Source organism: Accipiter gentilis, chromosome 26 (genome assembly GCF_929443795.1).
Source record: "Accipiter gentilis chromosome 26, bAccGen1.1, whole genome shotgun sequence".
Taxonomy (NCBI): Eukaryota; Metazoa; Chordata; class Aves; order Accipitriformes; family Accipitridae; genus Astur; species Astur gentilis.
Window position 1 is genome coordinate 9,136,980 of NC_064905.1, and position 17,462 is coordinate 9,154,441.

At 36.3% G+C, this 17,462-nt stretch overlaps 1 protein-coding gene across 3 annotated transcripts in view; it reads right to left on the bottom strand.

Annotated features, from left to right (window-relative positions):
* Window positions 1-13,682: 13,682 nt before the first annotated feature.
* Window positions 13,683-17,462, bottom strand: part of GABRA1 (gamma-aminobutyric acid type A receptor subunit alpha1) — a 42,784-nt gene continuing 39,004 nt past the window's right edge. For all 3 annotated transcript variants that reach the window (XM_049829329.1, XM_049829328.1, XM_049829326.1), the window contains exon 10: window positions 13,683-14,280. In XM_049829329.1, coding sequence (XP_049685286.1) covers window positions 13,972-14,280 — 309 coding nt within the window. In that variant the 3' untranslated portion in view covers window positions 13,683-13,971. The remainder of the gene's footprint in view (window positions 14,281-17,462) is intronic.

Here is a 17,462-nt window from a genome sequence, read left to right on the forward strand (position 1 = left end):
TGGAATGTACATGAACGTCCTCAAATCTCTTTGTTGAGGGATGGGAGTTTGTTCCCTCTTTCTTTCTGCTGCAGCCTCTTTGAGTCTTCCTTTTCTTGCATATAGGGCTTTTTTCCCTCCTTCGTACTTTCCTTTCCAGCCAAATCACTGAAATCCAATACTGGGCAGCTTCCCCACCCCCCCTTGCAGGCGTCGCTGCTCATCTTTTTGTCTTTTGTACATAATACACTTTTTGTACTATTCAGTATAAAACACAGACTGCAGATGTAAGAATTTGTTTTATATAGCAGAATATACCTAACATAATAAATTTTATTAACTCATGGAAGGTGAGCAGGATTTTTTTTAGTCAGCTATTTATTTCCTGTGAATCACTTGATACCACATTAATAATATTACTACATTATCAACCTTGCATTTTAGTCGTTGTATTATACTTCCACACTTGTTTTCATAGCATCTTATATCTTCTATTCACTTTGAAATAAAATTCCTACAATTTCTTATCACAATTCTTTTAGAGCAAGAATATATTGCTCTAAATAAAGTGCATCTGTATCTTTTAAAATCTGCAGAAAAAAACATCATGAGCACAGCCAGTGAAATTTTATATTTTAGTATTTAACAGGCTATTTTTTTATACTGATAGCTCAGTCTTACATATCATATGGTGCAATTGTACTTGGCTTAGACTAGAGCAATGGTACATGGATATTACTAATTCAGGTTTCTCAAACTGTACATTATTGACTCATAAAGACTTGGACTCCAAGAAGCTTGATGTTCAAAGTACCTGTTCATTAAGTATGATCTAATAAAAATAAATTCCAGTATTTGTTCAATGCTCGTTAGGGGCAACCTTATTTCATGCACTAAGAAAAAAGCAGTCTAAAAGATCTAGTCAGAAATATCTGTTATCCTTTGTTATAATACTAAATAGCTTACCACTTCAAGACCTTAAACAGCACTAACAATTGCAAATCATGATCAATGAGAGGTATGCAATTACTGCTTTCTTTACAGTGAGGGATGTTAGCATTGCTAGATCTCAAATGAGACACGAATAAACATTGTGTTTCTGAGATTACACTTAGTGAAACTGAAAGCACCCTTATCTCCATTCCCACTCCTAATCTTTGCAAATTACTGCTTCCCTTGCTGGATGCTTGTAGAAGAAGTATTTACAGGGGTGACTATCAACTATTAAAGCTGCAGTAGTTTCCCAGTATAATCAAAGCAAAAGCCAATGTCTTCCTCTCCCTTCTATTCCATTTCTTGAGTCCAAGTATAATTTATCATATGGAGGAAAACTATATTTAAAAAAAAAAAAAAAGTGTGTGGGGAGCACTCATAGTACTCCTGCCAAAGATCCAGTTTGGTGATCTGTCACATCTTACAGAGAGTAACAAAACACTTTTTCTCTAAAAGCTAATTTTTTGTCAGATCCAAAGCATTGTTAGTTCAGGATAAGGTGTGCAGAATAGGCAGGAGGGCAGCAGCTACTTGGTTATTCCTTTCTATGTTTTACTGTCTCCTTTGACTGGATCAGAGATGACTAAATGGAGGGGGTTTGGGCATTTAGGCTATATACACTTGTTACAAGTCACAGCTCTGGGGCACTGCTGTCCCAGGACTATTGCTTTCTAAACCTGACATAGGTTGCCCGCAGCCACCAAATTTTTCCACAAGTTCTTTGTGTTTTTTAATCCCACGGTCCCTTGTGGCATGAAACAATCTGTCATCTCATTTTGTCCTTAGTCTATTCCCTGTATCGAGCCCTAAGAAGTCTTGGTAAAAGCAAGACTGAAACAAAAGCAGGTAATTGAAGGTTTAGCAAAATAGAGGGAATCTGCAAGGAAATTCTACCTCAAATGTTCTGTTAATATGACACAGAAATGTATTTCCATGATTCATTATTTTAATAAGGTATGTCAAGAATGAAAAAAAAAAAAAATCAATAAATTTCAGCTTATGTGGTCCAAGACCTGAAATTGTTTAGGCAACCACGTTTCAGTGGTTAAACACAGTTAAAGAAGAGCTATCTGGCTATCATGTGACCAGTCATCATATCTGGGCACCTTAATTTTTCTAGTTCAAGTGACAGTTCTAAGTAAACACAGCTTGAAAAAACAGTTCATAGAAAAACCCAAGATGGTCAAAGAAGTATACCCATATAAGATGACAGTTACTTTGTTGAGAAAGGAGGAAGAAAAGATGGCAAATGAGTGTAGCAAAGCAGAATGAAGAGCTCCGCGTGTATCAAGTTGAAATATCCACTTAGAATCAGGCTTCCAGGTTAGGTACCTAATTGCCATTCACGCATTTGAATAGCTCACAATTTATCTCCGTGGGCAACTGGAACAAAGTTTTGGGGGTTATGGACACGTGCGTCGCTCATGGGGTGCTCATTCTGGCTCATTTGTAATTGTGAATACAGCTCAGGCCCCAAATGTAGAGATTGATTCACCCCAGCTGTGCTGAAGCTCACAGCTTACTCTCAGCCAAATGCATTTACAGCAAATCAGAGGTGTACTCCAGCTGGGTAGATGAAATAGGGTTGGAAGATACATTGGTGACAGCCATTGTCATGCCTGTGTCTCAGTGAGACTGAGCAGTCATACTCAAGCACGTTGTTTTCAGGTACTGAAGATATTTAAATGTACCAGGCAAGAATAAACCCTGTATCAGAAAAATTACTTTTAGATGATCTTGTACTTTGTTATCAAAATGCTAATAACTACAGTGAGACAAATAAGGCAATTTTTCAGATTATGTGATCTGGTTCACCATTGAAGTCTATGAAAAGAACTTAGTAAATAGACTTAAACTAAATTTAATAAATCAACACTCACTATCTTAGTAGAAGGTGCAGCCATTGAGTAGTGAGATGTTGTACCTGAGCTTCTAAAACACTTTATTGCTTTGAGAAAAAAAGAAAATAAGTTTGAAGTGGGTGCCAAATGCCAAACTTTCCATTGATTTCCATAAAGTTTAGGAGGAATTGTGGCACTATTCACACTTCTCAGGAAATTATGTAATATGGCATCCTCTTTGTGAATCCTGTTGTGTTAGTAGGTGACTAGACAACAAAGTTTAAGTGCAAATTAACACTGAAGCCATGGCAGAAAGAAGCAGCACTTGAAGTTGGGGAGAAAATTCATATATAAGTGTGTATAAATATATCTGCACTAAAAAAAGTACATATTGACAGCATTCTAATAATTTGTTTAGAGGTTTAGGGCTTTTTCATTAGGATTGAGAGATCCCCCTCCTTATCCCACAATTTATCTCTAAATATATGTATTTAAGACATAGTTATTTTTCCCCAAGGACATTCTGCCTTTGGTAGAGTTCCAGAGCTGATGCAAATTTGTCTAAGGGTCAGCAGGTTTTGCACTCTTTCTGTGATGTTAGCCATAGAAATACTTTTAATGTATTTTATACATATATAAACTCTACCATTTTCTCCCCAAGCAAATAGTAATTAGGAGCAATGAAAAAAAAAAAAAAAATCTTATTCTTTCTGACTTGCCATAAGACCTTATTTCATATTTACTGAACAGCAGCCTCACAGTGTCCTCCCTGAAAGACTCAAGTGCCATAAGGCAACTGGTTGTATTTAGTAATCTTCTGCATCAGTAGTTTTGCCTTTTGGGCTCCACAATTGATTTTCCTCATCTTGGCATATCTTTACAACTATGCCCCTTGACCTATTGCACTGCACTAGCCAGCAGTGGTATAAGTGGCAGGAGAAATGTAAGTCAGACTGGTGATTTCTGGGACATCAGAAGTGACAGCTTCATGAGTACAGAGAGTTGAGACAGTTCTTTTGAAATATATTACAGCTGGGAACCAGTCACCACAGAGGCTATTAGGAAACTTTCTTCTTTATGAAGAAATCCCCTGCAAGACAGGGAATGTGTCTACCCTGTAAGTACCCAACTGGAAGTTGTTTCAAACATATTTTAGACTTCTGCTAAGAATTTCATAATCTGTGTGAGAACCATTTATCTAAAAAATCTTAGATTTTTTTTTTTTTATTAGAAACATGCTGGGATGAAAAAAGTCTCCATAAAATGTGTTCTTGTTTTATTTTAAATTCCCTTTTAAAACTGCGTTAGCCACAATATTCTTGTACACTAGAGTCTAGTATGGCTAGACTTTTGGCTATGAAGCACATTCTGCTGCTGAGACTTCTAATATACATAAACATAACCATTACTGTGGTGAGATTTCCAACCTTTCTTCCTTTTTTCTAATTATCTGCCTCTTACTTTTTTGTACAATACTCACTGCTGATAAGTCCAATCACTCACTGCAGATTTTAGTTGCTGTTATAACTAATAGCAATAATACCTAGCTGATACGTGACATTTTTTTCTCAGCAGAACCTAAAGGTCGTACAAGAAGTCTGGGAGAGCAGTGCGACTGGATCCTTGCCTGATTTCTTCAAACCTAGTGAACTGCAAGGTAATTCTTCCTCTTGAACTTCATTGTTTGAAGGGGGAAATGTGAATTCAAAGCATTTGTAAGCAGATCAACATCATCATCACCATTTCACTAATGAAGCAATGCAATTGTAGAGAAAGTGACTTATCCACATTCACCCAGAAAAATACTCAGTAGTTTTTGGTCCTTGGAGAGTTAAACCATACCTAAGCCATTAGATTATATCACCTGAGTTATGGTGGTGTGACCATGGTGAATATTTTTCTTTTGATTGTGCGGAAGTGGACAGAAAGTTACGTTTAGATGAGCAGTTTCCTAAATCCCAGACGTCATGAGTTAGCAGTTACTGTTCCCAACAGGTTGTGGTCTGGTCTGCCTTTTTTTTCACCTGTGGAAGTTTGTTGAGTTTCTTGGATGGAGAAGTGATCTTAGCATACATCCAATGTTAATGGTTTCTTGGCCTTTCTGAAGGACATTAGGACATTAGTTTAACTGTGGAAATTATGAAATTAATACAGTGCACATTTAATAAGAATTTTACAGTCTGTCGTGGTTTAACCCCAGCCAACAACCAAGAATCACACAGCCGCTTGCTCGCTCCTCCCCCCTCCCAGTGGGATGGGGAGGAGAATTGAAAAAAAGTCATGGGTTGAGGTAAGAACAGTTTAATAACTAACGAAAAATAAAATATAATAATAACAGTAATAACAAAATATAATAATTTTAATGAAAAGGAAGATAACAAAAAAAAAGAGAGAGAAATAAAATCTGAGAAAAGACAAGTGATGCACAATGCGATTGCTCACCGCCTGCTGACTGATGTCCAGCCAGTCCCTGAGCAATGGTCCACCCCTCCCGCCCAACTCCCCCCAGTTTACTGAGCGTGATGTCTCTATGGTATGGAATATCCCTTTGGCTAGCTGTCCTGGCTCTGCCTCCTCCCAGCTTCTTGTACACCTGCTTGCTGGCAGAGCATGGCAAACTGAAAAGTCCTTAATTTAGGATAAGCACTACTTAGCAACAACTAAAACATCAGTGTGTTATCGACATCATTCTCACACTACATCCAAAACACAGCACCGTACCAACTACTAAGAAGACGACTGACTCTATCCCAGCCAAAACCAGGACACAGTCATAGGGAATGATGATTTCTGTGAGGACCAGTGGGGTTTGGGCCACGACAAGGACCGGCCAGGGGAAGACGGGCAGTGCAGCAGGCAGGGGAACGCTGCCCAGGCTGCTTGGGCATGCAGGCACTGGCTCCTGCCAAGGCCCTGGGATGACCAGGAGTCATGAAGTGGCAGCTGTGGCATCGCCTCCTCTCCCATCATACAGATGCACACACTCACTGCTTGTCAACTTCCCCTAGCCTGTGCTAACCTGCTTCACCTCTGACTTTACAGCCTTCTTGCCTTCAATTCCTTCTGGTGTTGTATAGGCAAGGTTTCTTTGTGTCCTTATTTTTCTCCATGTATGCGGAGGAGAACAGTGAGTCCATTCTAACTGTGCAAAGTGCTGGCACTCTTTGCATAACGTCTCAAGGAGCAGAGCTGAAATCTCAGGCAAGTTCTTCTCTGTTACTACACAGAAACTAGTAATAGTAGCAACAAGATATATTTTTGATCTGGGACTGGAGACGTAATGCATTACAATTAAGTTTCTGCTGTGCTGGTTTCTGTTCAAGATCCTTCACTGCAGTGACCTTGAAGCAAGTTTTCTTTAGTGGTGCACACCATCCAGCCACAGTTATGATGTGAAGAGAAATGGATGATCATTTGCCATTTGCACTGACCATACCTTCAGATATCATCGGTCTTTTTATCTTTCAAGCATGCATTCCCAGCTATTAAATACTAGATAGAATACAAGAAAGTAATAGCTAATAATCTGTAGAGCTTTCTTGCAATACAGCGGTATAATAGCTTGTCTGACATTTTTTAGAGACAATATTTACCTTTATCACTGGTAAGTGCCTCCTGAGACTCATTATTCATGTAATTCCCATTAAGAGGCAGTAGTAAAACAGCCTGTTGTCTTACAACTCTTGTTGTTAAGTACACTATGTTTAGTAATAAATACGTCAGCTTGTGCTACACCAGAGAATTATTATTATTATTTCTTATCTCTAGACATTTATAAATAAATGAATCATGCTTATTTATAGACTTCTTTCTGTTTACTTCTTGCAGTAGCCAGATAAAGCTGCTTTTCTTTAGGTATATGGTCATATTTCTTGAAGCTTGCTTATTCCCTTAGAACTTAAGGCTGTAACAAAAATAGTATTCTTGCTTTTTATATCTTTTAATTTGCAATTAACTGAGGATGATGTTTAGGAAAAAAGTTGCATTGAAAGATAAACGATGTCAGTTGTAGAGTAATGTGATAGAAATTCTTCACAAAATTGAGTTACTTGAACTTCTGTTATTTCTACTGCTATTACTAAGGCCTGATACAGGAAGATAATAATTAATTTGTGTTTCTAATTTGTCTGATCAATGGCTCCATGCAGATCTATGACAACCCTCAATATAAATTTCAACCTCTGTTATATAATTACGAAAATCTTTTGCAGCAGTGCGAATATAACCATGAATTCTTTTTCTCTTTTAAAGACGTGAAACCCATGTTTATGTGGCTTACCACTTAAATTTTTATGACACTGTTCATGTGTCTGCAAGGATAAGATTTTTAGCCTTATGCTCTGGCAAAATCCAGACTCAGAAAATTTTGTTAGCAGAACTTGCTGAAAAAAATCTAATGATCTTTTTCTTGCTTTCTGTTATAATTATTTTTTAGCATCACCAGAATGCTTTTAAAAGTTATTCTATGCATGGCTAGAAATATGGGGTGAGGTTTTCAAAAGCATCAAGCATTCATTTAATTCTGCTCGTATCCACTTGAAAGGGTTTTTGTTATTAGCTCATTTGCTAGGAGAAGGCCAATGCTGTCTGGGGGTGGGGGGTGGATGAGGGATGGTTAATCATCAGGACTAAAGCTATGATAAACATCTGAAAGTGAACTTTCTGGTTTACCAGTTTTCCGTATTATCCGTAATGATCGTTCTCTTGTGTCTCAGCGTTCTTAAAATTAATTCTCTCAATTTTTATACTTTTGGGGAGTTGCAAGCAAAAAAATCTTTCCATTCAAAAACTGTTAAATGGAGGTGGATGTTTTCAGCCCTGCCACCTTTGTTGGAAAAGAAGGCCTAGGCTATAGTCATTACAAATGAACATAACCATTGAGATTGACTAACTCAATGACCGAACACAACTCCTACGCATTCTCAGAAAGCTGCTAGGGAAATCATGTCTGGGATCCTCTGGAAGTATCACATGGAACTGCAAAAAGATTCACCTCCTTTGGGAATCTGGCTGTCTTTTGGGGGAGGAGATTACATATGGATGTAAGAGAAGTGCAGCCAGCTGAACATTTTATCAGTACATATATTACTCTCATAATACTATGTCCTTTTAAACTGTTGAAATGGGATGCATTGCTCTAGTTACTTCATTTATGCTTTCTTTGCCTTCCCACAGACAAGGCAGGAAAGAGGATAGTCACAAACAAGCTGGTGAAGGCCCTAAGGACCCAAGGCCCCATTTTGCTCGGTCTAAATTAGCCCAGTTCCTTACAAATCAAGCGCTGGTGAGGCAAGCTAGGGAGGAGATGATAGAAAAGTGCAGGAATCAGCAGGCTGATTGACAGTAGGTATTGTCTTCTGAATAGCTGTATGTAGCAGTTTTCTTTAAAGTTTGATTTAGCTGTCTCAAATGAAGAAACAAAATCCTATCAAGCCCACAAGGTTTTACATTAATCTGCGTATTATTTTGTCGTGTCCATGAGGCTTAGCTGAGCATTATGTGTAGTTAAAAAATTTTCACATTGCCACACTAAACCTAATGTTTGACCTAAGACTTCCACGCTGTTATTTCCTGAGATATGCACCATTAGCTTTGAAAACTGCATCCCTCACCTCTTCATGCCTGCCACAGCCCCTCAGGCAGGAAAAAAGATGAACGCTGAAGTTGAATTTCATGGTTTTTTGTAGAAAAACAAAATCAAAGCAAAAACCCTGTCTAAAACACCTCCTGAAGCTATTGAAATTAAGAATTTCATCCAAAAAGTAGATGACCTCTTAATTTAGATGATTAATTAAAAAATGTTATTTTTCTTTCTTAAATTTATGTCCCTACAGCAGGTCCTAACAATTGGCAGAGGTTTTTGCTGTGGCCTCTGTCAGCTTTTTCTCTTATTCAAAAGGTGCATTCATTTAAAAGATTCTTGGCTGAAAACCACTTTTCTGTTTTTGTAAGGTATTTCATAAAAAAAGTAATTTAATTTAAGAGAAAGATCTTTCTATTGTAACTTCACTAGGTTTTATTTTTTGTTTTAGATGATGATAAAAGATACAGAAAAGATTCTTCTGTTTAATTTTTTCCTGAATTTTTCATATTCTCGCAGTAAAATTGTTGCACTGATAAATATTGCTACAATGGAGAGCAATCCTAGAAGCTTACAAACCACTTAGTGGTTCTGCTGCTATGGGCAGTAATAGAATACAATCTCTAAGTATGTGGGTTTTTTTAAAGAAATTTTTATTAATCTCATAGCAGCTAAATTATTTTTTTCCTATGAGATGCTTTAGTCACCTAGTATTAAGCAGATGATGCATACATGTAAAACGATCATGTAGAAAAGACAGGGCATTATGTGCAGCCATTAGCAAACCACTTCTAAACCAATTTAGCATCTTAGGCCTGGTTCAGATCCTTAGGCTTGTACAGCTTGAGGTTAATTAAATACCTCATATATGAAGACACTCAGAAAGAAATTCATCGTATCTGTTTGCATTCAAATGTGCTTGATTGGAGTAAGAGTTCAGCAAATACATCTTTCCTCCCTTGACGGCACATTCAGAAAAGCAGTCCCCTTTGTTGGTCGATCTGTCTGTAGATTTTTGAGGGAAAATGTCTCTAGTCTTTGGGTGAAATGCATGTTACAGCTGTGCTGCAAGTGCAAAATCTACTCAGAGCATCTTCAAATGCCCTGAAGCAGTTTAATCAAATAAGTTTATCAGCAGCTGTGAATCATCCTGCCTGTTTGGATGGGCCTATAGCCAGAGTGAATGAGCCTACAGAAACTTGTCGTTTCAAGGCTTTTACCTCTCTTGTTGTATTTGACATAGTTTGTAATCAGATGTAACATGACAGCAACAGCTTGACAAGCTGATAATACACTTCACTTGCAAAATTCATGTGCTAAGACTACAAACGCATTTTTATTTAAGCTATGTCATGTTTATGCATAGCAGGAGGATTTTTTTTTTTTCTTTTGTGGATCTGCTGTAGAAAAGTCTGAGGAGATCTTGAGGTTTGTCTTTTAAAGTATGACTGACTTTTTGACAGCCTCTAAGGAAAAGTTTGACTTTCCACAGCCACACTAATTTATTTGGACATTCATTCAGATACAAAGCACAGGCTGAAAGAGGTTCTTTTATTATTTGCTCCCTGAAGCATGTGTGTCCCTTTTTCTAGCCATTAGGGTGTTTCATAACACCCTTTTATTATTTACCATATTGGTGAAAAATAGAAGGAGATAGAGAGAAAAGGAGATCAGTTTTTTCAGGTCTCACATAGTCAGTCCAAGAGAAAGAATATCATTAAGAAAGTCATTGGTGTTGTAGAAAATGGTTTTGGTCATTAAGAAAGTCCTGCAGTAGCTTCTAGGGATGGTCCAAGAAAAACTGGAGGAGTTTCCCCTACTGATGTAGTATCAGAGCAAACACAGCAATGCCACATCAGGGTGTCATGCTGGACTGACTGGTGACTGTGAATCTGTCATTTGACAAGGCTGTTCTTCCACTCTGTGAAGCTGAATAGTGCTATATATTTTTCTGAGTCAAATCCTGTTGCATCTAGACATTTTCACTCATTTTACTCAAGTCAAATTCTGCCTAAAAACATCTGAGCAGTGACAAAGGAGATGTGAGAATCCCCGTGTATGCTCTGCATCTGGCATGTGAACATAGGAGGTGGGTGTTCAAACAGTGTCACTTGCCACTTTCTTTACCATACTCCTCCAGAAAAATCCTCTGTGGGTTTCCATAGGGATTTATCTCCGTGGAGTTAGTAATAAGAAGCAAGGAACAGGGATTCAGACTGCATTATTCTCATTCAAAACAGGAAAGTATAATAAGTTAATAGAATCTGGGTCCATATTAACACAATCTTTCTGTCCATTTTGAAGAATCCTTCTGTAGGACTCATGCTTAAGAACACTATGAATATTGTTGTATACATATGTACACTTACATCTGCCTTTCCTGCTTTGGATCCTCTAAAACTGTGTGTCTGCAACTGTCTCCCCCTACATAAGAGCATGAGCCTTGCTTTCCAGGAACTTTCCAAGAAAACTTGAGGGCTGAATGCACTGGAATGACTTTTCCTCTCTCTCTGTTTTCCTATGTGGGAAAGAATGCAGTGTTGAGAATTAAAATTTTCAAGGTATACATATGCTTGTTTGAATGCTATCCCCACAGTTTATTAAATAAGTCAAATAATATTTTATACAGCCTGAGGTTCTCTTCTAACAGTCTTCCTTAGATCTGTGCATTTATTTAAACAGTGAAATCTGCAACATATATACAGATTTTTACTTTCACTCTGTTTTATCTGCCATGTTTATCTGCATTTTATTCTCTTCCTAAACTATATCATGTTCATTGTTGTGGTACTAAACCTTAACAATTGTTCATCTGATTCAATTAATTGCTTTACTGGATATACATTGTACAGACTGAACTATCTTTTTTTGAATGTCAAATCAGATTTTGGAAACATTCCTGTTGTTATATTTGTCCCTGGAAAACACTGGACAGAAAATTACATCTATTAAAACTGCATTCATTACCAAATCCAAAGACACTAAGTTTCTGAATGAATAGCAGTTTATCAAGCAATGTGTCATAAAAGGCAGTAACTAAAGAAAACCAAAGTAAAACATTCACTTTCATTATTGAACATTTTTAGCTTTATTATTATAATAGAATTACAGTCTGACATAAAATAAAGAGCTTTTGCTAAACTCTGTAAAGCAATACATGCTTCTGCCATAAACAACCTCTATTAGATTTAGGTTTTATTGCCACATCACTGCACTGAGGTGCAATAAACATTCAATGTCATCTTTTTAAAATTATCCCAGGAGTAAACAGAAACTGTCCTCTATAAGAGTGTATCATTATTTTTAAGGAAGACTTACTATTATTACATGGTTTAGCAAAGCATTGTAAAAAAGCTACATAGAGAATACCTTGTCTTTGATAAACTGTGCAATCAAGTTTATACAGTATAATACTATTGGCATAGACTAACTAAGAGGTGATATAATGCAATCATTGCATAGCAAAAAGCAGACTAGTTAAGTAATATTCACATCTAATGTGCAAAATGCAGACCAAAAGGTAGCTATGAATTGCTAGAAAGATAAAATGCCCTAAATGAACACACTAGTTTAACGCCAAAAATAACAAGATAAACAAGTACACAGAAGTTAAAGAGCCATAGTTTATTTTTTTCTATACATATATCTACACATGATACCAGAAGATGAAACATCCCCTTTTAATAAGCTCCAATCAGATAACTTATCAAGTTTAGACAGGACCAAATGTTAGACAATGAAGCATTATTTTAAAAAATCTTCTCTAAATAAAACATTAACTATTTCCTTTTGTAGATAGAGAACATCAACTTTTTGATTTATTGAGAAAGAGTTTAGAAAACATTGCCTATGAAATTTGAGTCTCAGTAGCTGTTTCCCTGGAGGCTCATGTAGCGCTGTTTTAAAATTCATTCAATACCATATATTACGTTTTTTTTAATTGATGCTTGCAAATATCCACCATCCTTCCCATCTCTTTGAAAAATCTTTATCTGAAATTTTATTTCTAAGAATCAACAGTAATGATACTGACTAGAATTTTTTTAAAGGGAGCACAATACCTGCAAAATGGACATCTTGTTTTTAAAGCCCTTACATTGTTCCTACAAATATATTGCTACAGTAAAAATGAAATGTAGTAAGTTTACTCAATAAAATCTATTTTCCTGTACATTCTTTTATGTATGACTTTTTTGTATTTAATGCTACATATATTACATCACTTATTGTAACAGTTATGTATCAGCAAATATAGCAGTAATATACAGATGAACTTCTGTCTTAACAAATATTTCACCATTTTTACCTACCAAATATAATCCCATACTTTAGTATTTATGCATGACCTGAGCAGACCAGTCATTAATAGTATACATTGGATGACATTGTCAATTTGCAAGCTACTGTACACTTAACCACTTTACAAATGGAATTAATTCCAAGCACTTTCTGCATATTTAATTTTTTAGGCTTTCCAGTACCACTGATTATTTTTTTTTTTTAATTCAGGCTCTAAATATGTTTTATTGAGCATTTAACAACATATTAAGAGCTAAGAGGTGAATCCTACACAATGTTTTAAGAACACAACTTTAAAAAAGTAAAAAAATGTACAATCTCATGCTGCATATTTACATATATTATTTAAATACTATATTTTGTCTTTCTGCTATCCATAAATCTCAGTCTAAAGCTTCTTTTTAATGTATTGTTTTATAAAAGAATACATTCAACATATCTAGAGCTTGCAAAAATTGTTGGTTGGTTTGTTTGTTTTTAACTCTCTAAAACATAGTGATGAGTAAAAGTTATCTGTAAAAGCATCCAGGAATTGTTTGGATTACAGAGGTGATAGAGGGAACTTGGGATCTGCACTTGATTGTGCAATTGGTTTTAAATCTAGTCTAGTGACAACTTAATGCTTAGAACAAGACTGCAGTAAGACAGCAGATTAAAGCATTTGTTACCATTAGATCTTATGTGCTATAGAGTGACAAACCGTACCTACAGTGAGTAGATTTCCTTCTTCTTTAAAACCATTTAATATTATAAGTCAGGTGGTTTGGAATATAGAAGAGAAAAGGGATTAGGAAAATAACATATCTTACGGGATTCAGCAAATGGAAAGCTTTACATCCTTGAAAAGGTTATAAACAGTGGTTGAATAAATGGTACGGTATAGTATGTGCATCAGGAACATAAAGAATATTTTCCCACTCCCCACAATCCTTTGAATAAAAATATCTTTTTCACGTACGTATACAATACCTTTTGGGGACATTCAGTACTAAGCTATCTACAAATGGTTTCCTTTTTTTTTTTTTTTTTTCATTACTCTACAACTCTTTCTTTCCCATTTTCAGAATCACTTTTCCAAGTACATAGCTTACATTGTTCTCTCCCTCACACACAGTGGTTTTTTTTTAAATATACAGATATATTTTACCTTTTGTTAAACAAAGAAACCTTTATTTTCTTTAAGACAGAGGCAATGAAGCAAATGGGAATTACTGTATGTGAAAACGGGAAGCAATTCCCAGAGCAAAAGACAAAACAGAACTATATGAATAAATGAGGTTATTGGTGTGGAGTTGGAGCTTTTAACTGGGGCTCCCGGTTTAAATAGGTAGCCCAATAGACTAAGTTAAAGATTCCAAAAAGCAATGGGAAGGCTATTCTTGATAGTCGATCAATTTTACTGACGCTGTTAAAAGTTTTCTTGGGTTCTGCAGGTTTTGTTTCTGGCTTAACTTCTTTGGGCTCAATCGTTGCACTTTTAGCAATGGTTGCCAGCCCAGGGTCCCTTGCAATATTAGGGGTGTAGCTCGTAGCTGCAGCTGTGTATGTGTTATTTTTCTTAATGAGAGGATCCTTCACTTTCTTTGGCTGAAGAAAGAAGAAAATGTTTTATTCTTACTACCTTCTTAACAGATAAGATTATGAAAAAGCACCGTAAAATTTTGCAATTAATTAAATTTATACCAGAAATTGTAATAAGCTGTAAGAAAGAAGTTAGTGTCTGGATATGTGACTCATGCAAAACATTTAGGTGAAGACAAAGACAAAATCATCCATCTGCGTTACTTGTATTAATTAAACCAAATTAGATGATGGACAAACTGTAATGAGGACTTATACTGATAGCTAGGCTTACTGATTGACAAAATTACCTTCAATGGTAATCAACAGTGACAAACCACTCACAATTCAATATTGCCTTAATCAACTGTGCTTCTTGACCAAGACAAAAACTTTAAAAGACACTGAATTTCTTAATGTAGCTTTCCAATATTAAGACAAATAATGTTACATGATGCATTCTAACACAGTTTATACATAAAAATACCATGTGACCATGCACTGGAAGAGTGGATTATTTAATACAATGCAAAGCTGCCAGTATTCTGTTCACTAACGGTTTACACCGAAAGCATATGCATTATGGAATAGAAACTAAATGTTCTTTTTTGAATGTTACAGTTGGATCATAATGGCTGAAATGTCATTCCATTTACAAGGACTTAAATAGCTGTATGATTTTTTCATCCACCTACCTATATTGCTAAAGCAAGAATGTATTGAAAATCTTTTAGTGGAGAAGAACCTATTGATCAGAAAGAATATCTAGATTTTTCCCCTGGGTCCTTACATTTTCTATTATTCTACTTCTGGGATCTACCTGTAGGAAAAAATTTAAATTTTGACATCTGGGGATACCAGTTGGAATTCAACTGTCCCTGCTGCAGACAGTCCAAACCCTTCCTCCAGCCACTGCACAAGGATAAACATAGAAGAGAGATGTAGTGGGTCATTAAGGAGGTGTAAAGAAAAGCATCACTTTGCTCCAAGTTCCTCTGATTATGAGAAAAAAAACAGATAACAAAAAAATCCCAAGAGCTTAGAAAATCTTTAGGCACTATTTCCCACAAAAAAGAATAGGCAAATGTTATCCCTTTTATCCTCTTAGAAGGAAAAGAAAAAAGATATGCTAAAGAGAAAATATCAGCAGAATGTGATCTATTATGTCATTTCACAAGATGGCAAATATAATTCTCTGTTTTCGAGAAGCAGCTGTCCCACAGAGGCAGTAGTTTTTGAAGTAGTCACAGTACTTTTTATGACAGATCAACTATAGATTAATAGCTATATAGACCACCCAGTAGGGGGGCTTTGGTAAGAAGCTCTTGTTCAAGAGGTGAACGTTTCAGGGAGCAGATAGGCTGCTGCAGGACACCTGAGAACGTGAAGGGAAGCTGCAAAAGCATCAGGGCAAGTGGGGAGAGGCTTGTCGAAGCCTGCCTTGGAGCCCCACGCAGGAAGGAAATGAAGGCTGAAATGTTAAATTCCTGCTACTTAGTAAGAAAAAGGATTTGGATAATGACTCTGATGTAGAAGCTCTTTATTTCATGACAATAATATTCAGTTTAGCTTGAGGCTAAGAAAAAGCTTCAAATTGTCTTAGCCTATTTCTGCTGAATAGGAGGAACAAACAGGTTGAAAAAAAAATACTCAGGAAAGAAAAAAGGAAACATCAGAAAGATTTTTTTAGTTGTCTGTCCGTTCTTTTCCTCCTGGGCAGGAAGGATGCTAACACACTTGCTGAGTATGAAGCCAGTCCGGTCTCCTTCTCAGCCAGATACTCTAGTGAGCAGCAATAAATCCAGCAGGCAAGGAACCGCTTCACAGAAGTCTCAGAGGAGACCCTTTCTATAGATTTAAATGTCACGAGGAATCTGATCCACAGAAAGCCCTGACACCACTCAGGGTCTTAATATTTCATGCCAAATTCAACTTTATGAAAAAGTAATATGACAGCTAATTAGAGCTCTAGATTTTATTAAGCTGTGATGCTCTGTTTGCTGTTAGTTTGCCTTGCTTGTCTTTCCTTATGTCTGCAGATAACGCATTCTGCCAGGTACCAGTATGTCTTTGCTGATTTATATCAAAAGACACATAAAGATCCTTACCTGCTGAGGAATGCAAAGCCATAAATCTTCCAGTGTTTAAAACAGTGTTTGAATATTGTGTTTATATGGGTGTGGTTTTTTCTGAAAATGTAATTTTCTTTGAAACAAATTAAATGGCTGATTATAGTAACTATGTTACAAGGTAGGTTATATTAACAAGGCAATATTTAACATTTAAGGATTTTGTTCTATTAATACAGCCCATTTTTTACAATAGTTATCATGAAGATAGCACAACAAAGAATCAGAAAAATTATTTTTAATGAAAGTATCATCACTAACTGAAAACTCAATATTCAACAGCAGTCATGCAACTCATTTGTTTTGTTATTTCACTCACTTGTTCTACAATACTTTTGTGTTAGTTGTGTAAATGTCCTAATTTTATTTGTTTTCTCACTGATTTATGTAACTAAAATAGAAAAAAAGAAAAATTCTGTATAAGCATACACTCCTGAATTAAACACATATATTCGCGTACCAATGAGTAACATCTGCTCCTCCAATATTTATTCTGCTGAATCTCTAGCCTGTGAATGTTCATCATAAACAATTAGCCAAGTTTAAAAGTCTCTTTCAAGATCTCTCTCAAAAAAAACCCCAACCAACCAAATGTGCTGCCTCACAGAAGCAGCTGACATGATAACTCGTAGGAAACGGGAAACTTTCTTCCCCTAAATGTCCCCCAAAATTTCTTGATGCACATGTGATTTACAGACAAGGTGTGATCCCAGACCGAGGGGAGTCAGGGTGTTGTCTCTCTACTGCATTCAGGGAGGCACGGATCAGGATTGCACACTGCTGACACAACTGTCAATCCTTCTCCCAAAACAAATCAATTTCTTCCATTGACTAAGAAGTAAAAATAATGTTTCTATTTATAAAAAAGAGGGAAAAGATAGGAGGCAAAAGAAAGGAATGAAAAAATCCTGTAGTGATTTATTTGGTGATGATCACAGAGCAGTCCTCCTGAAGTTGAGGAGCAATATACTTTGGAAAGTGTCAAATACAGTAGCGACAAGATTTTTTCCTACATTTCTACTGAGGCATCCACACTTTCTCTTGCTCAAACACTAGAAAATCAATTGCCTTCCCTTAAAA